The sequence below is a fragment of the Syngnathus scovelli genome, chromosome 10 (assembly GCF_024217435.2).
Source record: "Syngnathus scovelli strain Florida chromosome 10, RoL_Ssco_1.2, whole genome shotgun sequence".
Taxonomy (NCBI): domain Eukaryota; kingdom Metazoa; phylum Chordata; class Actinopteri; order Syngnathiformes; family Syngnathidae; genus Syngnathus; species Syngnathus scovelli.
Window position 1 is genome coordinate 9254995 of NC_090856.1, and position 26761 is coordinate 9281755.

The following is a 26761-nucleotide window of genomic DNA, read 5'->3' on the forward strand; positions in this document are numbered from 1 at the left end:
TGTGCTTGTGTGGGTTTTCTCTTAGTAGCCCAACTTCCTTCCACATTCCAAAAACATGTCAGCTTCATTGAAGAAAACACTCAATGACAGCAGTACATATTTCTACCAATTGACTGTTATTACCGTCTGGCCAGTGGCAAAAAGTTGAACGAAAAACATTTGAAGTCATAAAAGTGTTTTGGTTTTAGAAAAAATGACTATCGACTTGAAACAAGTCTTTCCAACAGAGTCACTCAGCTTCTCCAGGCCTTTCACTTTTTCTTAAGTGCTTCTCATGTGAGTTTGCTTTTTCCTCTACAAACACCCATACTAGTTTGGCGTTTTGAACATGCCACAAATTATGTGGGTCATGTAGACCGGTGTATCCCAACCACTGTGCAGCGGCAAACTGGTGTGCCGTGAGAGACATTCAGCTATGCCGTAGGAAATTGTCCAATATTACCGTATTTTCCGCACTATAAGGCGCACCGGATTATAAAGCACGCTTTCAATGAATGGCCCATTTTAAAACTTTGTCCATATATAAGGCACACCGGATTATAAGGCGCACCTTCAATGAATGGCCCATTTGAAAACTTTGTCCATATATAAGATATATACGTACATTCAGCCCGCTGTAGTGGCTCAATATTGGTCCTTATATAAGGCGCACCTGATTATAAGGCGCACTGTCGGCTTTTGAGAAAATGTGAGGTTTTTAGGTGCGCCTTATAGTGCAGAAAATACGGTAACTATGGAGCGCATTGTAAACAGGATTGCCAAACCACTGGTCAATTAGCACAAGGCTTGGTCAGCCACTTGCAAATCGTGTTTGCATGGCTAATCAGAAAATCTTGAGATTTCATATTTTGTCAGTCTGATAATTGGCACATAGTATTCAGCTTAAGTGAGTGCTGCTGTGCGCTTTCGATAACAGTGATGGTCTGACGACTATGGTGCGTTTGCAAACTGATGGAAATTCCAGCATGTAGTTCAACCGGAGAACCTGGATTATCCATTCTTCACCAACATAAACTACACAGACAAATCGTGACACCTTCATTGTGATAACCACTCAGCTGCTGCCAGAAACAGCAGGGTGTTTTTAACTGTGACTTTGTTCTTTTTCTCACAATATTTACAGAGCTAGTCCAAATCAGTAAACAGTCATGTTGATTTTTTGGGATTTTAATCAAAATCACTTTCAAAAGTTTATTCCCTTTTAGTCACTTTTAAACAACTTTGCTAACACCGAAGATGCGGTGCTTCCTCTTCTACATTGCTTACGTCAGACTCATCATCAGTTGCAGAAATTATCGACACAGGCCTAGAGCGCCCTCTTGCGGTTTAGTGTGAAAATAACATGTGAAATTATTTAATAATGTGTTAATAATTTCACCCATAAATCGCTCCAGAATATAAATCTCACCCAAACTAAGAAAAAAACTGATTTATAGTCCGGAAAATATGGTACTAAAAATGTATAGATTAAGTGCTTCATAGTCTGATGGGACTAACTTTAGGGTGAAGGTCAGATTTAAGATTTGTCAAAGGTTCTCAGACTGCTTGATTAGATTGACTTACGGTGGTTGTTTCAAGACTTTTTGCCAGGAGTTCTAACATACATAAGAGTCATAAGACAGGGTGGCAGTTACATAAACCTCTCAGAAAATTCTCAAGCTGTAACTGAAGTTCCAAAATAATGGTGCCGACCTGACTGAATGGCAACCAATCCTGGGTAGGCTCCACCTCGAGCCCAAAGTCAGCAGGGAGTTGGCAGTTTGACAATAGGAAACTTTTTGGTGTTTTCAATTTGAAGGAAAAAAAGATATCCAGAGGTTGATTGCAGGATGAAATGAGGAAAGGCTATAGAGGGGTGTTTTTTTTCCATTGACGTCTGAACAGACAGAAGTTAAAAACATATCAGCTGAGGGAAAATGCAAATTGATTTGTGTTTGGACATATGAACAATTCATTGTGTAGAATGAGCGTTGACACCTATTTTCAAAAGTATCCAGACTACTTTCTGATTGTGGTGTGTCGGGACTGGGGGTGTACAATAATAATGATAAATACATAGGGTCGTAAGATACATTTCAGATAATTCATTCAAAAGTATCAAAAAGTGTTCCTGAAATCATGCACGACCCACTCCTTTGTGATACCAGAATTATTCATTGTTCCTTCATTTACAGTAATAGCAACTGGTAAGACATTTGCCATCATACCAAACTGCATGATTAGCTATTTTCCATAAATGGGAACAAATATAATCTTTTCTATCATTACACTAATCTAATTCAACTTGACTATTTTCCCCTTCTGATACTGATCTAATTCCGGTTTATTCTAATGAAATCTATGCAATGGCGCTGCTGGTGTGAAGATTAATTATAAGCATTAATCTCTCCTCTCGTTTGGATTATGTAACCAAATGTCTTTCAGTATTGTCAGTGACAAACTGAAGCATACAGCCAGGGTGAGACAACCACATGGAAAACAAATAAAAAGCGTATTTAATATGTACATAGTGAATGAGCAACACAAAACCCACAAACATGCGGCAACAAAACAGCGGCAACACGAAATTGATTATCATTCCATACAAGCATCTAAACACATGAAAAAGCACACTGTTACAAGACGCAATTCTCTTTCCCATTATCACTCAAGACCGTGCAATAATATATGAGACCTGTATTTACATTTGAAAACTGTCAGGTTTGTGTGACTGTATCCGGTATGCAGACTCATTCATTGCCTGCAGGACTGCATGCAACATTACCGACTGTGCAAAGTACCTAGCAATCAAGGGCATTCTTTTACTTAACTTCAGAGTACCAAGAGTTTATTTCAGCTAAGATGCTTGTTTGAGTGAAGCTTTTTATTTCTTGAAGAAATTGTGTCTGGATGGAGGGAGATATTGAAGAGGGAGCAACAGCATATTTTTGTTAGTTTATACAAACTTATATACTTTTCATACTTTTATACTGTTATACTTATCATGTTAATCAATGTGTACATATTCCTATTAATTTATATATTTTATCATGCCGATCAATGTGTAACGTATTTTCCGCTAAGTGACCTAGTGGTAGAGTGTCCGCCCTGAGACTGGAAGTCTCATGGGTTCAAACCCCGGCCGGGTCATACCAAAGACTATAAAAATGGGACCCATTGCCTCCCTGCTTGGCACTCAGCATCAAGGGTTGGAATTGGGGGGTTAGATCACAAAATGATTCCCGAGCGCGGCACCGCTGCTGCTCACTGCTCCCCTCTCCCCTAGGGGATGGATCAAAATCACACAGGGATGGGTTAAATGCAGACAAATTTCACCACACCCAGATGTGTGTGTGACGATCATTGGGACTTGAACTTGAACTTTATAAGGCGCACCTAAAAACCTCAAATTTTCTCAAAAGCTGACAGTGCGCCTTATAATCCGGTACGCCTTGCATATGGACGAATATGGATTCGTGGATGAGGACTAACTTATTAAGCTATACGTGTTTATTTTGTGTGTTGTATGATATTAACGTTTGAGCAACCTTGGGTTATTGATATATTGTTATTGTTTTCACTATTTCGAGTGTTACTATATTGTGATTGCATTAACCTTTGAGCAACGTTGAGTTATTTATTCTATGCACCTTATATATGAACAAAGTTTTAAAGTGGGCCATTCATTGAAGGTGCGCCCTATAATCCGGTGCGTCTTATAGTGCGGAAAATACGGTAAATACTCATCACTTTATACAAACACAGTGCTCCATCAGAGCACAGCCACAGCACACAGAGCAGGTAACATTCCACTACACAAGGCACAGCTCAGTAACGCCATGACACTTAGATACAAAATATGTATTCAGTAGATAACAGGACATTCAGGTGATGTTTTTCCTTCTTTTCCCTTCCCTTTTCTTCTCTTCCTTATTCCTGCATGTGGACATTATAAAGCCTTCTGACCGGAACGATGACGTTGTTCTTTCATCTGCTGAAGTGCCTTGTGCACTGACTGCCATTAAACAACCTAAGATCTTGCAAATAAAGAACCAACTGTTACTCCACATCTTTGTTTTCCTTGCTCAACGACGGACAGTAGAGCACACCTGGACAAGAAATATTTTTTTTTAAATTTAAGGAGTTGAAGACAAGCATCAGAAAATGGTGGAATTCTTTTACAAATGGCTCAGTGGGAAATTGAAGAGTTTAATCTCGTTCGTGAGCTAGATGATGGTTTCCAGGGTACATTTCAGGCTGAGCATAGAGCACTGTTTTCCGCGTATGTCACCTCGTGTACCCCAAAGCTCGTGATACTAAGACATTGTTTTAGCAAGGTTTCCTTCTTTGTCCTCATGCCATAACCTGTAAATACATCCGGCAAAGTAGCACTAACTCAATCCTCCAATCTCTCTCTTATCTGACATCTCAGCGCTGTCGAATTGAACATTTTAATTTCAGATGCCTTGCCATTGCAAGCACAGTACAGCTGTTGCATCATGTCCTCAATCCATTAGCTTCACATACTCTAGAAGAGTTTCACATATAAATGCAGCATTTAAATACACAAGTATCCATCAATCCATTCATTTTACAAACCGCTACAGGGTACACCTTGAACTGGTCGGTAGTCAATCACAGGGCACATATAGATGAACAACCATTTACATCTTCAAATGAAATTGGGCCAAGGCCACAAAAGTGAGTTTTCCTCCTAAAATCTTCCTTATAATGTAATTAAAAAACTTCTGGCAAAGGAATGAATAAAAGGCCTCAGTTCAGTAGCCTTTGTAACCCTGGCATAGCAACAAGCAAAGATTTTAACGGTCTCGTAATGGGTTCGCTAAAAGCTTGCTTAATTTGTTTTCTCCTGTAAATGATCAAAACTCCTTTTCTGCAACCTCAATAGTGATCTTTATCACAGAACGAAAGAAAATGTTCACTAAAAGATGAAAAGGACGAAAACACCACAGGCGACAGCACTCGAATGGGCTAAAGGCTAATTGTGTCTGAAATGAGATTTGAAGCAGCTGAATTAGCAGAGGCTGCAGCAAACACAAGTAGAGCAAGGGAATGGGGTAAACCAGTAAAAATAAGTACTGGTCACAAACAGGTAACAAATGTAAGGCTGGTCATGTTGACTTGAAACCCTTTAAAGCACAGATGTCAAACTCAAGGCCTGGGGTCCAGATACGGCCCGCCACATCATTTTATGTGGCCCGCAAAGACAAATTGTGCATCAAATGTGTGTGTCATTACTAGAATTGCAAATTGTCTTCATTTTTAATATATGTTTTTTAAATATTTAACCAGTTTTTAGTCGTCTGATTTGAAAATGAGTTATTTGTCAGTCTGTTTTGTATCTTTTACTATGTATAATATGAGGTGCTCATACATTTATTTGGGGTGACAGTCATAATGGCCCTTCGAAAGACTACAATGTGGACCATTGTGGCAATCGCATAGTAACACATATTTTCTGATTACTGTTTTAGGACAATGATTCAGGGATTGCTAAATAATCCATATAATAAAATATGAGAACATTATTTACAAGACAGTATTCCCCTACTACTCGAAGGAAATAGGGACCAAGCTCTGGCCCCAATAACAAAAATCTACACCTCCACACCTGCCTATATGTGCAACAAGATGGCAACATAGCACTACTTTTTGAAGCACTACTTTTGAAATGAAGCCCTTCTCTTCACCTTAACAGGGTTGGCCACAAATATAGACAATAGTTAAGTATACGGAGGAATACTATTGTACAATACGTAACAATAACTACCGTAAGTGGCTTGACAAAAATACACTCCGAACATTTTGTTTGTGTTCCATTTGGAAGTGCATGTGTGATACAAATGATGAATATGTGAATGCACAACTAAAGTAGTGATTATGTTGTTGCATCGCTAGCTGTGCTGTCAGCAGGTATGGACACCATGCAAATGTGAGGAGATGGATGAAAGTGGACTCCTTTGAAAGGAGGAGCCTGGGAGATTAAAAAGAAACAGGCTGCGGTCGCTCAAAGACTAATGGGCCGATTAACAGCTTCAAGGGGGCGGTCGTTTATTCGTCATGTGTGACTGAATGGAGATTCACTTCATTAATAAGGCCTGGCACTTTCCGGCTTTGTTTCCCCCCCCCTTCTCTTGTTCGCTACAAAGCCTCTCCTCCTTCTGATTAATGAATGAAGAGGAAAGTGATGAGGCACAGCAAACGAGAAAAAGCTGTGTCACCGAATTGGGATGCTCCATTGTGATGGTTAGCTATAAAAGTAAGTAGCTGTACACTCAAAAAAGAATAAGATCATGGGAGCAAGCAGGCAGGCAAGACGTGTTTACTCTGTAGGGTGTCCGTGGTTTTCCTTAAAAATAGGATGAGTAGCTCGGGCAACCAGTAGTGGCTCAGTGTAGCTATGTATGCTGGATCACGAGAACCCAGATGATGTAGCCGGAGCGTCTGGTTATGATGCCTCCTGGACTTCCTCCCAAGCACAGAGTAGGCCTGGGAATGCCTTGGGATCCCCTCTGGAAAAGCTGAATTAAAGAAACCTGGCTTCCTTGCTTAAACCGCTGTCTCATGGTTTGAATAATATCAGCTTTGTATCTAAATTACGACTCAAAATTACATACTGTGTACCAGCGCCATCATAGAGAAAACAACAATACCTGCTAGATTTGGTGGGGCACTCTCCCACTTCTTTTGTCAATTTTATTCTACAAAAATGGAAACTTTTCATAACACTGGGTACATTTTGTTAAGTGCCCTTTCCAAACACTATAATGTCAGATATTTCTAGATATGTAGCTGAAATAGATCCCAGAGGAACTTATCCCCTTCCTGACATCGCTGCAAGCCATTCAGCATGAAGGAGTGGGAGCTTTCAGCTCTGTGTCAAGGACAAAATCACAACATGTACCTCACAGATATATTCTATTTCAAGCATTCGCTAAAAATACACTGTCACTTTTAAGGGTTAACATAAAATGAAAATGAGTAAAAGCTAAAAAATTGATGGACTTTCTGTAATGTTTGTATTCTTTAGGTTCAGTGTTTGGATAAATCCCTGCACCTTGGGCTGATTGAAAGCCAATCGCAGGCCGCACACAGACCAACAACCATTGACACTTACATTCACATTAATGGTAAAAATGTTTTGGCTAATAACATACCCAGAAATGTTGGAGTAGATGCATGGTTTTAAACGTCGTGTAGGAGACAAGTAGTAGAGTCTTCCCACAACTGGAGGGAAATTATGTTCTCATTGCGGCTCGTCAAAAAGTCCAGTTGGGTCAACGTAAAGTTTTGTCCTTTATGTCCTCCTTTTGCATTTGCATCTCTTTAGTGTTGCCCCTGGGCGGGTGCAGCTGATAGAGAAATCAAACTGTGGGAGCAGTTAAAGTAATTGCCAACCTGGCACATACCCAGCTACTCTGCAAAGACACTCCAAGTCCCTCAGAATGTTAATGGCCACCCTGGCTGGTGAGGGCAAACTGTCTTGGCATTTGCAACCAGCCGGAAAAGGAAGCGTGCGTACGCGTGCGTGCACACGTACGCGCGCACGTGCATGCGCGCGTGCGCGTGCGCGTGGATGGGCGCGCGTGCTGGCACCAGGAACTTCTCGCTCTCAGTTGTCCTCATTGGGCTTCTCCCAAATGTATGAGCTCTTGTCAAGGTGAATTCGGTTAGCATATTGAGCATATAATCAATAAATTGAGAATGACGTATATCCAAATTACTATATAGTGATTTATATAATTAATTTATTTATTCAATTTATTTATATTATATATATATATATATATATATATATATATATATATATATATATATATATATATATATATATATATATATATATATATATATATATATATATATATATATATATATATATATAGTGTATAAATTACTATATAGTAATTTGGATATATACATCATCTTAAAGAAGAACAAAAATGATCGAAATGGCTTACCTCTTCGGGGCATGCATTGTTCGTCAAGGGATCCGGATTGACATCTGCCCAACAAAATGTTTACTACACATAAAGGTGAAAGGCTTCACCTTGCTGTTAAACTGGTCTTTTGGGCGTCCGCACAAGTTGAGCCATCATTCACAATTACGTATCCCTCTGGGCAACAAATTATTTTGGAAATGAATAAAGAATACACCCTTCATATGTCGACGGTTGTAATGACAAGTTGTTTTTGCAAGCAGTGTTTACCTGGCTTGTTTTTTGTTTTTTAAAGATAAAGGGCAGACATGAGCAGTAATTGCATGGGTTGCCTATGCACGCTTCAATGTTTTTTTTTTTTTTTGGTCTCACACACGGGAATCGAACTCACGGTGTCGGCACTCAAGACAGGCAGAACGCTTCAGTTTTTTTTTGGGAGGGGGGGTCTCATACAGACATTCATACCGTCATGGGAATCGAACTCATGTTGTCTGCACACAAGACGGGAAAGTGCACCCCGACACCATAAGCAACTCCCACACATTTCTATGTTGACCCTTTTCCTCGTCAGACTGTGACATCATGCGGCCTAGCAGTCTAAAAATAGCATGTGTGGTACTTGTTTCCCATCCAACAAAAACTAACATACTCAAAACCAGAATTAATCTTTTTATCTACATGAGGCTACTATTATTTTGAATACTATTGTATATGCATCTTAGGAATTGTCCATGAAAATCTTCAGTTTCCAAGTTCAATGAAATTTCTTGTATTTGAATTATGAATTATTCATCTCCTCTTCACTAGGAGTTCTTGGTCCAAGGATATGAACAATTTTGACATCATGAGACCTTACAGACAGATGATCTGGTGATGAGCAAGCCACTTTAATCCCTAAGAAATAACTTTTTTCATGGTTTCATTTCAATTGGACACAAAACCAAACATGTTCTCAGTTAAGAGAATGTGTGGGGGGTGGTGTTCATGTTTGACATTTACAGATTTCAATCACAATACACAAGACCTATGCTATGTACAAGGTGAAAGTGGAAAATAGTCCATCAGTAGTTTAAGATCTCTGCAACACAAACAGCCGTAGAAAACAAACAGATGCGTCTTCAAAGTGATCTGCCCAGTAAAGCCTGTAAAAAATTTTAAACGTCCATGTTTGCAACATCAATCCATAAAATGAAGATTAGAAAAGATACATAGTATAATCATACGACATAGAAGTTATACATTGCATCATACCTTCGGGTTCCTTTGTTTATACAACAAATTTACAAAAGGAAATTGATGATTTTAATGGGCTATATTACCAGAGGATCCTCACCAAATTCTCTTTTATTTAGCAGTACAAAGCCCTCAACTTTATTTTGTGAATGTAGGAACCCTGAGACAAGTATTGCAAGGGCGTCACCAAATGACCATTAAATAGTAATACATACGAGGTCTTTTTTTATTAACTACCTTTATATGTTCACAATGCATTCCGTGGACTGCCCGAATATCTGAATACGTATCCTATTAGACTTCATTCAATATCAAGACATTTAAATACTGACTTTACCAATAATACATTTTATACCCATTGTCCCATTAATATACCTCTTGCTGGAAAACACTAGTGAAAATGTTCTGGTATAGAACATTGTAGATGTGCGACTTTAGTTTTAAAGCCACACTTGGCTCGACTGAAAAATAGATCTTTATGTTGCTGGTTACTTGTACATTTAGAAACGAAACGATTTTGTACAGGACGCCGCCTAATTAATAACTACAGGGTCCGGCAAAATGATCTGACACATTTATAGGTTTAATAAAATGCAAATTAATGAAAAAAAAGTTTATTTTTTATTTTTGAAAAGTACATATAATGCCATTTTGTTGTTTTGTTTTGTTTCATTTCATTTCGTTTTCCAATAACGTTATATGTTTTGTTTCAGTTGCTAACATGAATTGGACTGGTGAGCATCGTGCTTTGATTGTGAACGTTTATCAAGAACGAATCTGTAACTGCAACACAACAAGCGTTCCGTTGGTGCTTCAGACTTGGTAGACATGATCCTGCTCGAAACACGATCTTGTTATGGGTTATTAACTTCAGAGCCAGGGGATCAGTATTGAAACGAAAATCTACTGGCCGAACTCCAGAAAATGTGGCAGCGGTAAGACCAAAATAACATTATTCGAAAACGAAACGAAAATGAAACGAAAAAACAAAACGGCATTATATGTACTTTCGAAATTAAAAGTTTGTTTCTTTAATTTATTTGCATTTATTAACCCTACAAATGTGTCAGATCATGTATTAGCTTTCTGACAACAACGAGAGCCAACCATTAATTAAACATTGTAACGAGGTACTGAGTTGATACCACCCAGAGGCAACACAAGCAACAGAGACAGTTCAAAATAATAATATTAAAAATAACTTCTGGAAAAACTGCCTTCCACCACCAACTACAAAATTAACAATTTTAGCAGAACAAAAGGGGGGGGGGGGGGGACCCCCACGCCATCTTGCTGCTACAAAAGCGTCACTGCAATGAATTTGTCAAAAAGTTACGTGCATTAAAAGAGTGGTTTCATATCTGAGCGCTGTTGCAACACACGTCCAGTGTTTGCAGCACTCGCCACACTTTCCCTCTATTAGCATCCATTCCATTGAGAATAGCAGAGTGGAGCTGTTGTCTAAAACAGAGTTCCTGGCGCCTCGTCCTGGGGGAAATGTGAATGCAGGAGGGTCTCCATGTAGGAGACGTAGCCGCTGCTCGGTGTGTAGCTGTCTGACGTGTTCTGCACGGGTGGGGGCGGGGGCAGTACAGAGGATTGTGCCGACAAAAGGGGATCCGAGTTCAACTGGCACCGGAAAGGGTTGGGCTGGGGCATAAGTGTTGGGTCAGAGGCCAAGTTCAACTCTGTCAAAACGTGGGACAATGCGCCGCCTGTGTCCATCGGAGCCTCGGGAAGCATGGGAGCAGCACGGGGGGGCGCTGATATCGTTGATGCTCTTGCACTCGTGGAGGACAGAAACTGTGAGACTGGCACTTTACTTGTGCTGCTATACTGCATTGATGCTGGTGTTGCTACAGGGGTGGTCGGGTGGGGTGAAGATATCGTCGCCATAGGGGTATTGGCGTGTTGGGTGGACGTAGATGGCAAAGCGCTGGTGCACGGAATCGGGGTGGAGTGAAGGCAGCGACGCTTGGCTGCTCCGGCTCCATCCGCTCCATGGGCTAAGGAAGTCTCCTCTTGGGATGTAGGAATGGCCTAAAACACCCAATCGCGCAGTACTTTGAATACGTTGCATCCATTCATGCATTTTCTCTAGCTCTCCAAGTTTATATAGAGAAACAAGAGCAGCTAATAAATATGTTCAAAAGCTTTGACGAATAAGGAGACATTTATTTAATCTAAAACGCCTGCTGTGATGTCATAAGAGTTATCTGACCATCTTCCTTCTAAATAAAATAAGGATGAATAAGATTTTGCTTACTGGGTCCCCATTAAATAGAAGCAAACAACAACCCCCAGAGAGATACTCACAAGACGAGTCCTGACCCTCTTGGGCAGTTCCTGGTCCAGCAGATGGATCTCTGATTGTTTTAGCAACAACTGACTTTTGTCCTGAAACTCAACCTGCAGATTATAATAAAATGTAATTGGATCATGGTAAAAAAAAAAAAAAAAAAAAAGATCAAGAACTAGGCATCAAATTATCGTTACATAATGTGAGATGATCAGCTGACTTAAACAGTCATTGAAACCAAAGAATTATAAAAACATAGTAATTCATTTTCACCTGGTAAAACTTGTGGGTGTGTTGTTTGACAAAGGAAGCATTGAGATCTTGCCCGTCGGTCGTGCTGACCACGATCAACTCCCCCACATCAGGAGGACCTCTATGCAGGCAGTCATGACTCTAACGAAGACAGAAGATGAGGGGTCATTTTCTAGAGTATGCTATTTTATTTTGTGCTTTTTATAAACAGCTACAATGACACATTTGTGTTAGTTTAGGAAACTTGGGTTTGTCCCTACGATCTAACACTCCCTTGGCTGTAAGGCACTCACCGTTATGTTTTCTGGGTATATGTTGTCACAGTACGAGCCGTCGTCAAAGTTGACCTCGTAGAGGGTTTGCGTTGCCATGCCGATGATGGTACAATGGTAATACCAGCTATCGGTGTTGCGGCCAATTACCCTTTGACCCAGTGTCGGGCCCTTGGGGATTTTGGCTGGTGTGATTTTGGCTGGTGTCCGTGGCTGGGGGGGAAGAAAATACAGTACAATAAAAATACACTCACCCCAATATAGGCTTTATCGTCTACGAGGCATTTCTTCAACAATGCATCCAATGTAACTATAAAAATGTCTGAAAAGCTAACTTACTAGAACAGCTTAACTTTATTTGAGGTTTATTAGAGGCATTGTGAATGTTGTGTGAAAAGTGGCAGTTTACATCCAATTAAAAGGAAAACTGCTGTTAGATTAACCCTTACCTTTGGAGTTGCTTCTCTATGCCTGTGACAGGTGACAGATACGACGTAAGGCCAGTCGGCTGGTCTCATAACAACTCCAGCAATTTGGGCGCAGGTCACATGAAAAGATGTTGCGCAGTTCTCTTCTGAACACTGGATGCACGCACCACGGTTCTTATTTTCACTCGTGCTATAGCAGAACACGCAAATCTACGATGGGGGCAGAATATAAAGACAACAAGGACACTGTCAGTTTTCAGAATTCAATACTGCTATCATGCCATCAAAGTAAGGGGAGGTTTGTCCATCTTGATGTCCTTTTGGAAGACTTGCATCACATGTTCCATCACAGTTACTAAGCACCCCTTGGGGAGAGTATCCATTCTACAAATTGCTTCATTTCCTCAGAAGATTGAGAATATTAAACCCAGCCCAAGCCTGCCACAATTCTGGTTTTGCAGCAATTTGAATCTACTTTTGATAAGTCCATTTTCCAGTCACTAAATATCCTTCGATGTCTTTAATGCTCCTTTACCTGCCTCATGTCAGCTCAGCAGACCCACATCTTTACTTGTACCATGAGCCATGTTTAACCAGAGGCTAAACCAGGGTGGAGGCTCAATATTGTTGAAATCAACATGTGTGCTCGAGATGCATGTTCACTTACCAGATTTTTCCGTGTTTCTGGAACTGCACTGACGTCCACTGGCTCTCTCTCACTGGGATTGAGAAAACGAGCTTCGGCCACAGCAATAGTACAGATGATGTGGACCCATCTGGAGCAGACACACCAATGAAACTTTAACAATAACCTCTGGTCATACAAAGTGAAGCCCCGCCAACAACTGATGTTAAGATGTGCCAGTAGTTTTGCTTGCATTACATTACCAATTTAAAAGTCAAAGCTCAAATCAAGTCAAGTCAAGTCAAGTTTATTTGTATAGCCCTAAATCACAAACAGTCTCAAAGGGCTTCACATAGCCAAAATTGACAATTAATGGCTGACAAATGAAACACATTTTTTTACCATCCAGGAAAGGGTCTTACCAAAGTGTGTGTGGTTGCGTGTGTGTGTGTGTCTGTGTGGTTGGGGAGAGCGAGAGTGAGTGAGTGAGTGAGTGAGTGAGTGAGTGAGTGAGTGAGTGAGTGAGTGAGTGAGTGAGTGAGTGAGTGAGTGAGTGAGTGAGTGAGTGAGTGAGTGAGTGAGTGAGTGAGTGAGTGAGTGAGTGAGTGAGTAGGGGAGGGAGAGAGAGAGAGACCAGAGCGAGAGAGACCCGAGAGAGAGAGAGCGAGCGAGAGAGAGCGAGAGCGAGAGCGAGAGCGAGAGTGCGAGAGCGAGAGCGAGAGAGAGAGAGAGAGCGAGAGAGAGAGAGACAGTTCCCTTCTTGGCAATGTCCCTGACCACAACCTACCTGTTGTCATTGGTAACCTTCAAAGCTCCTCCCCGCAAGTTGCAAAGACAACACTCCTGAAAATGTAAATACATTGACAGGACAGAAATGTGTCTTAATTCAGTTAAAACAGTCACATTTGCTTTGGGAATTAAAGTAGTAAGTGTCACATACCACTGCCCAGGCGCCTACGACACATCGAGAGCATGTCCACTTGTTTTGGACTATGTCTGGGTTGACGCCATAACAACCTTTGAGAGAGAAAGTAATGTGATTTAACTGAGCGACTAATTTAATCAACAACTTAGAACAAAAGTAGCGACAGTCATTCCTATTTCTTGTTCTCATCAATAGAAGTGCTGTCCCCCCCCCCCCCCCCCCCCCCCCCCCAGCTGAAACAGCTGATGATTGTTGTTTGCCTCAGCCTCAATGTATTTGGTCAAACATGCATTTTTGCCGTGTATGACTCAATCTGAAATTACACTATGCCTGCCATTTCTTTTCCAAATGTAAGACAGGGAAGAGTTTTCTGAGCATCAGGGTTGTTGTTTTTTTCTTTAGCCGCTTTGCTACTAAGTGTTAAATAGGTAGTCAAATAAAAAGGACATCACATTACCCTCATCAAAGGAGCTGTTACGAATCTTCTAAATTACTCAATTTCAGCCTGCCACCTTAAAATTCAACACAGGCAACATTTCAAATTTCCATGTCGGAAAGACAAGATTGACCTCTCAGATGTCCACAATTCATGCATAAAATGCATTCAAAAGCACACGGCCCATTGAAGAACTGTGTAATACCTCCAGTGTGCACCTTGTTAAGCCATAACAAAAGCAAACAGCTATGGTCAGAACTTCATTTTATATGAATGCCGATGAAGCGCAAGTGGTCTTTCTGGTTGTTTGAAATTCTTTTATACTTACTGGCATGAACCTGCATGTTGCATGAGGAGCAACATATCAAGACGCTGGTTCCATCCTCCCTAATGTAGTTGCTAGTTGGGAGAGGTTCAGTGCTGCCTGTCCCAACACTAAAGCACATCTCAGGGACGATTGGACGAGTACGATCTCCATGGCATGGAATAGGGGTGCGTTGGCTGTCATTTGCAATGGTGGGCTTATTGTGCGGCTAAAAAGACAGAAATATAAATGTGTGTACTTAAGGTACAATTTATACAGATGCAAAAATATCAAGCTACAAAAATGGTGTTAAATGTGACCACTTCCTCTTCCGATTTCCAAATCTTTTTTTTCCGCCAAAACACTATTGCTATGGTGCAATCCTTTTTCCCTTTGGAGTGATTGCTAAGCTCAAATGCAGAAAGAGTAATGCACCCCAGGTTCCAGGAGCAACATTTTCATGAGATTAAAAAAATAGCAGAAGCAAGAAGACAGAGATGATTCATAGATTCATACCTGCAATATCAGTTTTCACATTCAGTATTCCAAATACTTCTGTATTTTTCAGAGTTTCTAATTACAATAATCATTAGTTCGATTCCTGGATTACTTGTACAGTAACTTGCAGAATTGTGTGATGTGTGTAGATACCTTTTTGTAAGGACAGAAGAGGGAGCATACAGCGCAGTATGGCTCAAGTATTGACACAGCAGAATTGAACGCCTTCTCAGCCAAGAAGTTGCGGGAGCGATTCTGCCAGAGGTGATCTTGTTTCTCCATGCTGCTTTTCAGTGCCTCGGGTGAGGAAAGCTCTGCTGATAAAATTGTGACAAAGTTTAGAATCTGAAAAGAGTAGCAAGCATTCAGCAAGAAAAGCATTCTGTTTGGGAATATGGGGCGCTTAAATATAATTGGCTGATGGACACAAATAGCAGAGGCTTCAACAACTCGCTCCCATCGGTTGAGAATCAATTTTTCAGTGATTCCCCGGAGCTACTGATCCAGACAATTTGTCAACTTTGAACAGGACACAGGAAGATTTCTCAGGTTTCAACTTAATAACACTTTTCTTACACCCGTCATTTTCTCTTATTGCTTGTCATCCATCCACTTTCTTAAGGATAAGCCTTTAGTTGGGTCTGCAATCCCAAATCTTAAGTGGCTTTGATAAGAGTTCATTAGAAGTTATGAACCCTGACTCAATAGCTGACAGTCAGCACACAAAAACAAAATATAAAAAGCCAAGGCCTTAACACCTTATTTTTATTGACACTAAAGAGAGATGAGACTATCAGTAGTTTGTTTTTCTCGCTCTGAAATCAATAAGGGGGCGGGGGGTCTCTCAAATGGTGTAGTGTAGTGGACGAGACAATGGCCGTAAGGGGGGAAGAAAAAAAAAATTCAAAGAAGTTAACGGTTTAATAAGGGTTAGCAGTAATCAAGGGCAAAGTTGTATTTTCACTTTCTATGAAAGTGACAGTAAAATAAATATGAAATCATACCTTTGGAACCACTCGGATCTTGCTTGACAACGGACAAAGGAGACCGCATGGGTGGTTTGGTAAGAGGGTGGCGTCGGCTCTTCTTAACCTGTGTGGTCACCTTCATGTTGGGGTAGGTTGCCTGAGCAACAGTTTTCTGTTTCATTTGTAACAAACCACAAATCATCAAGTTTAAAAACATGCTTGTGTACTACAATCTATATAATAAATTAGAGGAAGACTAATATTATACCTTGTCGCAACTTATTTCTTCTGTGTCATCTGACAAGACAGACCGTGACGCAGCAAACTGTTCGAATGCTTCTTGAAATCCAGTGATGGCGGTCGTTTTTGACATTCCATGACCATCCTCCGTCATGCTCTGCTGTTGGGCCTCTGGTTCAGGCAAAGATGAATGAAGAGGAAAAGGGTGTCTTATTTAAATTTTGCATGAAAAAAACCTTTGACGCTCAGAATAGCTCTCAAACTCCTTACTCTCTTGAGCTGAGGTTTCAGTAGCTCGTGAGGCAGCTTCAGCAGCCTCCTGGTCCCTACGCTCCAAGGCCTCAAGGGTGATCATGGCCTCTCTGGCAAGACGGTTCTCTCTGTCCTGCTTCCGCTGAGCTTCCCGCTCTTCGACTTGACGCTGGTAGTCAGCAGCATTTAACTCAATGCCTTCTTCTGCCAGCACCTTCACCTCCTCAATCTTGAGACGGCGGAATTGTTTCATTTTATGCATGGCCCTGGGATGGTGATGACAAAGTCAAACCACATATGCATATAACTTGTATTTTCTGTGCAACCACACTCTTAAAATAGAGACGCGGCTTCACCTCCGCAGAAGGTTGGCTCTGTATGCGACACGATGCTGTCTCCAGCGCTCCAATTCTGGGCTGCTCAGCTCTGTGATCCGACTGTGGTCCAACGTTATGATGTCTTTTCCTTGCTTCCACAGATCATAGCGATCCGGTTGGAGGCAGCGCACAAAAACATCCATGGAGATCTTGACCATATCTTTACGGCAGGTGCACTGGAGGAGAAAAAAATAAGTTGAATCAATCACTTTAGAAAGAAGTCTCTGTGGGGCCATGCTCAATGCACTCAATGTGTTTGAAGTCCCTGTAAAGTGAAAAAGAAATGTCTTCTAAATTTCACACACTTTGCCAAATCAAACAGCATCAACAACTTGTACCAGCACCAAACTGTCCCCACATTCTCTGATGTCTTATTTCTCTCTGATGTCTTGTACCAATAGGTATGCTCAAGTCTGTTTCACCAAAATTTTAATAAGACGAGAGTTTCAATACAGTGATAACACAACTCTCCAGTATGTCCCATAATTAAAAATTCCACCTATATTCAACATTCCAAAACTATACATGTGCTAGTTTGCGGCTGCATGGAAGAATCTCCTTCACTGCTGGAGCAAATACTCAGTTTTGGTGTCCAAGAGAAGCACAAGATAGAAATGCTTACTCCGAGTGTGTAATATCAAAAGGGCACAATCTGAGCTATAAGGAAAAACATCCAAATGAAAAATACAATTGGGAGAGAAATGGAGACAGATTAAAACAAGATGGAGGACTAGGGGTGGATGAAAATATTTTGTTTCCTGGCTTGCTGTATCAAGCCTTGTGTTCAATTACCGAACAACAGAAGGGGCTGCTCTGCCCAGCAAAACAATATCTAACCTACACTGCATTTGAACACCACTTGAGTGGCACAAACATTAATATATGTTGTCTTGTGGATGATGAAGGAAAACTAAGTGGGGGGGCAGAAAGAGACATTGTTTCTGTCATTTAGTTGGCATTTAAAAAAGGACTATTAAATGCCTCTCTGCCCTCCAACACAAATAGTCTCTGAAATTGGCATCTATCACTGGCCATAGAAAAACTGGAGCATGCCACACAATAAGCCTCCACTTCAGACACTTGAGTGCGGGTATGGTAGATTTCAAATTATTTAGTTTCACTCTTGGGGTAAATAAATAATAAATCTGTCAATGCATCTAAATCAATGCCACAGCTTCTCAACTAGCCACACCCATGTGGAAAGTATGAAATGTTTACTACAAGGGTAAAGAGAATATAGCCTTTCATAAGGTACAGGATTTAAAAAGAACAGTTTCATCTCAAGACCACATAGTCCAATCGAGGTGGTCTCAAGAACAATTCCAGTTCAGAAACTGCTAATTAAAACAGCTTCAAGTCAGATTTGCAGTATACCGAGTTCTAAGAGACAAAGGTAGCCTAACGTGTTATGGCATCTTTCACAAAATATTGGTATGGTACATGCAGATCAGGATAATTTTTTTATTATTATTATTTTAGGCTACAAACTGTATGTATGGTATACATTTTGGATCATGACAACCAGCAGTACAATATAATCAAAGTTCACAGTAGGATAATACGTTTTGATGTGATGTATACCTAAAAAAAAAAAAAAAAAATCTATCATCTTACCTGAGAAGCTGTTTTGCCGTAGTCAACCCAACGCAAAGTGGCAAAGTTTGTGGATTCGGCACAGTTGAAACCATGGTTGAAGCCAGCATGGTAGCCATAAGGAAAAGTTATCATGAATTCCCCTTCATTCTGAGTTACCTGTTCACACAGACAAACATTTATTTATTTAGATGCTGTACACAATAGTTACTGAATGCACACACAAAGCTTCTAAGCATATACAGTCTTTTTTTTTTCCACATTTCTTTCTCAATATTTTTAAAGAGTGTTATTGGGTTTTTTTTTTGGGGGGGGGGTCGCCTAAAAAAGCACATTTATTTTGCTGTCATTTATTAAAACAGTAGAGTACAACTGCAGCCAGCCATTAGCATTTTATAGTTTCTCACATGAGCCATTTGAGAACTAAGTGGCCACTTTTAAGAATGTTTTAAGTCCACCCAATGCAAAGGACAGTTGTCATACAACACAATTTTCCATCCATCCATCCATTTTCTGAACCACTTAGTCCCCACGGGGGTCGCGGGCGTGCTGGAGCCTATCCCAGCCGTCATCGGGCAGTAGGCGGGGGACACCCTGAACCGGTTGCCAGCCAATCACAGGGCACACAGAGACAACCATTTGCACTCGCACTCACACCTAGGGACAATTTGGAGTCTTCAATCGGCCTACCAAGCATGTTTTTGGGATGTGGGAGGAAACCGGAGTGCCCGGAGTAAACCCACGCGGGCCCGGGGAGAACATGCAAACTCCGCACAGGGAGGGCCGGAGGTGGAATCGAACCCACACCCTCCTAACTGTGAGGCGGACGTGCTACCCAGTGCACCACCGAGCCACACAACACAATTTTGACAACCTCAATTATAAATTGAAACAAATGCTGCATGAATTTTTGCTGTGGCAATTAATAGCTCCCAGCTAGCAGGACAAATTGTAAAGAAAGTTTAACCATAAAATGTGATGAATACAGAAATGTCAGTTTCCAATTTTTGAAATTGCTTCTTACCCTGTCAAAGGGAATACTATATTTCTTCAGGATTGATGGAGAGATCAAAGTCATCTTGTGGCGAAGAAAAGCATCACACCCTTGGGAACTCCCAGGGAAGAAACCTGCAAGGGAATACAAACAACACAGGGTGTTGTGTAAGTCTATGTCACTTTGCAAAAACTCTTATCTTGGCAACTGGCAAGACTAGCAAGATAATAGTGGTTTAGCTTGAAAGGTGAAATCATTTTCTTAGCGGCAATCTTGCCAGGCTACTGTTATGTCACAATCAATGTTTTTTCAGTTTACGTAAAATGTGGTTTGCTCTGATTTCATTGCTATTTACTAATTATGCCATTCACTGGAAAGAAGGTGTTTTGTGTCTTAGAGTGTGATAGGAAGAATGAGTCATGGAAATGTGCAGAGAAATCAGTCACTGCACTAGTCCCCAATTTCTGCCTACTACAGGAAGGAGGAGCAGATGAAAAGATAAGGGCAACAACTGCCATTGTGGCAAATGCCAAAGGGAGCTTACAAGTAACTAAACCATTGTCACAGCCCCATTAGGCAATCCGAGGACACTCGTAACTGTCTTTTTTAGGATCCCATAAACCCGAGACAGCCAGAGCAGGTCGGGGCTTTAATAGGTCAACGGGTGCTTGTTAAATAATGTTAGTGCCCCTTTCCTCCCACTTTGTACTTTGCACTGCCAGCTGCTTTGAGACAAAGAGGAAGGTCGTAATTGGCATCTACCTAAAGCCTCTCTGCCAATATCAAACCTGATTGCAAAGTTCCTCTCTATATACACACCATATATATACACAATTCTCAGTTTTATGCAGACTTTGGGGTCCAGAATCGGGTAATCGCATTAACCTCGAAAGCGTGTTGTATAGAAAGTATTTTCTTTTTTTTTTGTAGAAAGGCATACATTTAGACAGCCGAAAGGGTCCTTTGTTACATTAATTTAAGTCAGGCATGTTGTTGGGCTGCCAAAGGGGTCCATTTGTCATCCGTCACCTACACACATCGAATCTGTTTATTAAAACAGAAGCAATACGCAAACGACAATATCCGATATTATATCCCGTGTTTTAATAACATCACAATGATTTAAATACTTTACAGTGAATTGTTTAAGGCGAAAGATGCTTGTCGTGTTACAAAGGATTAGAATAAAAACAACAAATGGTGTCTTACCTTGTGCAAGTCTCTCCAGTCTTTTGCCATGCTCTGGTGGGATACAATACCTGCAAAGTTTTTGAAGTTAATATTATTATGCATAATTTTAACATAAAGAGCAAAAGAAATGTGTACTCTATAAAATATGTCCAACAACAAAAATCGAGGATAACCACATTGGGAGGTGGCTCAAAATTTATATGGACAAATATTTGAAAGTTTATTGGACAGAGATTGTGAGACAAAGCGTCACACTGCCATCTATCGGCCTAATAAACAACTTCAGCTTTCTAACTCTTCACTGGGTTTGTTCAATAGCGTTTAACTACCCAATATCAAAGGCATCCTGTGGAAGGTTTAGGACAATTAAAATGTATTATTGTCTGTGTCACCTTTTGTGCACTTGATGAATAACAATGGCATAACACTGTGTGATATACCCAGAGGTAAAAAGCTGTGAAATTGATTACAAATTAAAATAATATAATTAAATAAATCAGATGATGTTTTTGTTTTTTTTATATAAATAAAACAGTCTAAAAATAGACATAAGCTACACATAAAATTTTCTCAAAGATAGAATTAAAAAAAGAAAAAAAAAACATTAAACCATTCCTGCGTTCACACTTAGGGCCACTGTTGCTTGGCAACAGAATGTCTTGATCCTGACTTTAAAGACATAGCACAAGCTTGAACTTTTACAAGACTCTGAGGTTCTTTCTCTGTGGAACGTGTACTTTAAGTGCAGGTCATGAGAGGCGGCACAGCAGGCTACGATGTGCTTTTCTACCCTTCCAGACATAAAACAGACAGAATGTCCACACTTGCACAATCAATACAGTGTGTAATAGTGTACCGATCCCTGTGATTACAGTAAACAAGCCCCGTTTTTTTTTCCAAACTACCACTTAGTGAGCAACATTGGAATTACATCTAAAATAAAGTAAAAAATAATGGAACCCACAATGGAGGTTCCGATCGTGTTTCATATAGTCTAACTACTTCCCAAGGATCCGACCTTAGAGGTGCAATAATTATAATCGACAACTAATTCGTAAATTAATCGATAAGGATTTTTGATTACTCATTAAACATTCATATACTATCCCAATCCTCATAATTTTACCCCGTCAAAAGAAAATATTGCCCAATATCATTCTCCATGGAAGCAGACTGATTATCTTGGTGTTGAATCAAAATAAAACGTTTGCTTTTACTTCTATTTTCCAACATGTTACGGACAAAATTGAGTCATAATTGATCTAGGTTTTTTGTACTATAAATTTGAAATAATGTATAAAGTATAATAAAAGGGATGGAAATTAAAAATAATTACTTGACTTGTCCATAGCCAAAATAATTGGCAGATCAATCATTTATGAAAATAATCATTAGTTGCAGCTCTATTTCCAAACAATTGTAGCCCACATTTTAAATTCAATATTTCATCTGGAAATCAAATCAAATTCAACAACTTGTGTTTGGGGTTAGTAATTAGTAAATCAACATATACGGTCAAACCTCAGTTTTCGACCACAATCGTTCCAGAAGGCGGTTCGAGAAGTGAATCGGTCGAATTCCGAATCTATTTTTCCCATTACAAATAATGGAAAAAATGTTAATCCATTCCAAGATGGGAAAAAAACACCTTTAAGCATTTTTTCATTTGCGCATTTTTGTCTGATCGTGCAACTGCAGCGCACCGCCGACCGCGCAACTGCACCGCGCTGGTCGCATTATTTTGACAGAGCCGTCGCTGAAATTTAGAAAATATTCTTAAAGTCCTGATGTACTTTCCAAATTTTAAGTGGACCTCGGTGCGCAGGAAGCTTAATTTGGTCCAATCGCGCAACCGCAGCGCGCCGGGCGCTCACTGTCGCATTGCTTTAAGAGCATCTTTGTGTTTTAGGATGGCTTTACTGCTCCCACTTGCTTTCTTTGGAGGCATGATTAGGGGTTAATACAATCCTCAAAGTAACGAAAATACAATAACGAACGGAGTCACTCGGCATCCAGGCCGCGCGGTCGGGTTTTCGCGGGTCCTTTCGGCTCATCTCGCGAGGTTCGACCACAGAATTTTGATTGACAACTGAAGCAAAAAAATCTCGAATTTTTCGTTGAACCGGGACGTTCGAAAACCGAGGTTTGACTGTACTAAATAACTTCAATACTAAACTTTACTTCACTTGCGCCACAAAGCTACATCCCACTACTGTAGTGCAACATGTAGATATTGAGCTATCCAATAAGGCAGAGGGACTGACCAAGACTTGGACTGGCCAAAATGCAGGTAGTTGATGCTGTAGAGATCCATGTCCTCAGTGTGCCAGGCAAAGGTGGTCTTCCACATGCCAAAGTACAGATAGGGAGTGTTCACGCCATCTATGACAATACCACACTCCTGCTCCACCATGTCGAGTAGCGTGTTCAGGTGGCCGATGTTCCACTCATTGATGTCCTGATAAGGGAGGGACAGGATGCACTTTTAACAGTCTCAACCCAGGCAATTGGACAAATACATTTTATAGTCTACAGATTGGGCTTTCATACATAGAAATAGACTAGATAATAATATGTTTCAGATACTCAAATGCTGGCGCAGCCTGTACATTTGTGGTTTCACCACTAGATGGTGCAATAGCTTTAAAGATCCTTTTTTGGGATTAGGTTTTAGGGATACTTATCTTGAAGTGTCTCCACATGCATACCCACAAAACCCTGACTGGTGTCTGGGCTGCCGGACGCTAAAAAATGCACTGGACCTTTGTTTATCTGGTAACTGGCTCTTATTCACTCATGTTCAGGAGTGTGCAGACATGACAGAGAGCTCAACATCGAGTCACATTATTACCTGATAAAAGGCTCATGCTTAATTTTGGACAGTTTCCAAACCATTTTTTTTTCAATTTCTATGCCTTAATTCAATTTGTGTGAGAATGAACAACAACCTAAAACTGACAACTTAAAACTGACTGACGCGCACGCACACACTTGACCAAACACAAACCTCATCATAGATGGATCCACTAACATCCGCCCCATAGATGGGAGAGACAAAAGTTAGGTTCTTCCAGTACTTTCTCTCTAGGTCATCAAAGTCTTTATGACGTGGTGTGCAGTACCTAAAACAAGACAAGACCCATTAAAACATATTACTGATAAATCAAAAGTCAAAGTCTGCTTTATTGTCAATTCCTTCACATGTCAAGACATACAAAGTGATCGAAATTGCGATTCCTACTATCCCACAGTGGAGACAAGACATATTACACCGAATTGGTCCACAGACAAACAAAACATTCAAGTAAACAATACAAAAAGTAAAAAATAAGAAGGCACATACAATGAATAAATAAGAGCAACTTGGTTGAAATGGTGCAATTGTGCATACAGCAGACAGTCAGTATAATAGCACAAAAGTACAAGTGGTGTAGTGCAAGAGGAATGGGCTGAGGTTTGGAGCAGTAGTTTATCAGAAACAAAACATTTCAAGAATGTTAATTATTTTAAAAAAAAACAGCACCAACCATCTATATACCCAAAAAGAATAACAAGTTGGCTTTGAGACCCAGTTGTGGGAATGTTAACTTACTTTTTACTGTTGGCCAGCTTGCGGTACTCGCCCACTGTCATGGATTTCTTCTGGATGTTGTACTGGGTAAACAGACCAGACTGACCAGTCACCACTTGCATGATGGGTGCAGGGATCACCATATCCTCAATGGCCTCATAGGATTTCCGTGGTTTCCAACCTTCCGGCGGAATCACCTAGTTGGGGACATGATATTTAGCATTTTCATACATTTAAATTGTCATCATCAGAATAAACATGTCTGCAGAGAGGCAATTTATTTAGTTGCAGCCTTAGTTAGGAGTTTCTCAAAAAATAAATTCAAGCAGTTTATTCCCCAACTCTTCTAAAATTGAAGGTTGTACCCTGACGTATTCTAAAATAAATTAAAGATGATGATTTGAATTTGGCACCACTGAGATAGAATTATGTATCATCATTTAAGACCTGCTCACATTGAGGTTGCTGCACACCCACTCAAAACAAAAAAAAGTGACTTCACAATGACAGCGCACCTGTGTCTTGTGCAAAGCAAAAAGTATGTTATCAACTGCCAACTTTGATGACACCTGCTCAGCAAAACATTTGCGAGACGTGCAGGATGACACTTTTGCTCCTTCCTGTAACCCGGATAAATAGAACATTTGTCTCCCTGTTTACCCTGACATCAACCCCTAAAAGGAACCTGACCTGCCTGTTGGAATCTGCTTGCCTATCAAACATTGGAGTAAAACAACTAAATATGTGTTTGTGCGTTGTGCTCACCTTGGCCAGACCAGCACGATGAGCTCCTTCACTCTCCATGTAGACAATATATTTGGCAAAGTCTTTAAATTCCTCCATGGTTGGACGGAAGGTCATGATCTTGCAGTTAGGGTTCTTAGTGCAGGACGGTGGTGGTGGTGGCGGCGGCAGAGGATCCTGGGGCAGCTCAGAACCAGAGGCAAGGCCATTAGCAATATGTGGTTGTGGAGGCTGAGGATCAGTGGCAGCCGGGCCAGGAATGGGGTATGAGGTCACCACGGTCTCAGCTATTTCAGTTAGCACTGGCTCCTGGATGGGAATCCCATTTTGAACAGTTGGCTCCTGGATGGGAAGCCCTTTTTGAGCTGCAGGCCGTGATGCTGGAACAGGATGAGGAGGCACCATTGCATCCATGGCTGTGTTGTTCGCCATTGGGGACACCTAAATGGTTGCAGGTAAACTTGAAAGAGAAAATGTGGACGTTCAGTATTAATCAGTTTGTAAATTGCCCCCCAAAAAATTAAAACAATAGAAACTGTGCAATACTGTTTAATAAAACAAATGAGACATGTATATAAAAAATACAATTTTTGAACATAAAGGGATGACTGCTATTCAATGCTGATGGCTTGTGTTGTAATTATATATATATATATATATATATATATATATATATATATATATATATATATATATATATATATATATATATATATATATATATATAAATAAAAGGTTGGTGAGCCTTGCTGTATGCCATTCACATTGCCAAGATCAAACAGGAATATTAACTTATCTGACTTGTTAATGAGTGGCGTGCCCAGTTCTTTATAACCAACACAAATGAGGGCCTACACCGACTGGTTAACGATCATTCAGCATAGTGAGTCGTTTAGTCAGTGATTAAATATTTTCGAACTGTAGAAGTGACCAAAGTATTTGATTCCGATTTAGCTCACAGTGGGTTGGACTTTAAAAAAAAAAAAAAAAACAGTTGCTAATGATAAGACTAGCAAAGGGTCACTACTACGAACGCTAACAGTGTACAGGAGAAAGAACAAATATCAGTTTAAGGCAGCTTCTGCTTGATAAGCGTGCATTTCAGACACATCCTACATTTCAATTAAATTGGTCATGGGAATTACGTTTGACTGCGATCTTCCATTGCCAACAGAGGTTAGCTCCCATTTAGCACAGCCGTACGGGCAGTTAAATGGAAGGAGGGGGTAAAAAAAACAAAACATCACGACGACTATGTCGATTAAATAATAAAGAAGAATGATGAACATGAAGGCACAATTTAGAGACTTGTTACCTCCTGCAGAAGCGTGTCCCTTTTCTCTCTTTTTTTCCTCAATAGATTATATGTCGTTTTCTACAAATTTAGTGTCCCGAGCTTCCTCTAGCATTTAGCAAGCTAGAGCAATTCGTGTCACGCCCACACCTAGAGCCGCATTTTACAATTGGCTGAATAACACCAATACTACGAGTATACCACAAACCCGTCAATACAATTGGCTCTTTGGATTGCTGACAGATGAGGTAGCCAATGAAAGCCGGCAATGATATGCCCCTTGACGGCGTATACGTCGTCAGCTGCTGATTATGCCGAGCACGTA

General features: G+C 40.5%; 1 protein-coding gene and 1 long non-coding RNA gene across 3 annotated transcripts in view; both read right to left on the reverse strand.

Moving 5' to 3' along the window:
• The window catches only part of LOC125972032 (uncharacterized), a 28907-nt gene extending 21420 nt beyond the window's left edge, over positions 1–7487 (reverse strand). The window contains exon 1 of the long non-coding RNA XR_007482673.2: positions 7158–7487. This is a non-coding gene — a long non-coding RNA (uncharacterized lncRNA). The remainder of the gene's footprint in view (positions 1–7157) is intronic.
• Positions 7488–8806: 1319 nt separating this feature from the next.
• On the reverse strand, positions 8807–26614 carry kdm4b (lysine (K)-specific demethylase 4B). Of its 2 annotated transcripts, none has more exons than XM_049717279.1 (22): positions 26458–26614; positions 25164–25602; positions 24420–24595; positions 23835–23949; positions 23092–23285; positions 20846–20895; positions 19667–19770; positions 18664–18801; positions 17029–17225; positions 16691–16938; positions 16449–16591; positions 16217–16352; positions 15366–15526; positions 14739–14943; positions 13990–14066; positions 13837–13892; positions 13092–13200; positions 12446–12634; positions 12018–12209; positions 11746–11865; positions 11490–11582; positions 8807–11213 (listed from the first exon to the last, which is right to left on the reverse strand). In XM_049717279.1, exons 2-22 carry the CDS (start codon positions 25572–25574, stop codon positions 10635–10637), a joined length of 3693 nt encoding a protein of 1230 aa, XP_049573236.1. In that variant the 5' UTR covers positions 25575–25602; positions 26458–26614; the 3' UTR covers positions 8807–10634. The 2 variants fall into 2 exon arrangements, with proteins under 2 accessions (XP_049573236.1, XP_049573229.1); XM_049717272.1 differs by having other exon boundaries at positions 15366–15529.
• Between the last annotated feature and the right edge of the window lie 147 nt (positions 26615–26761).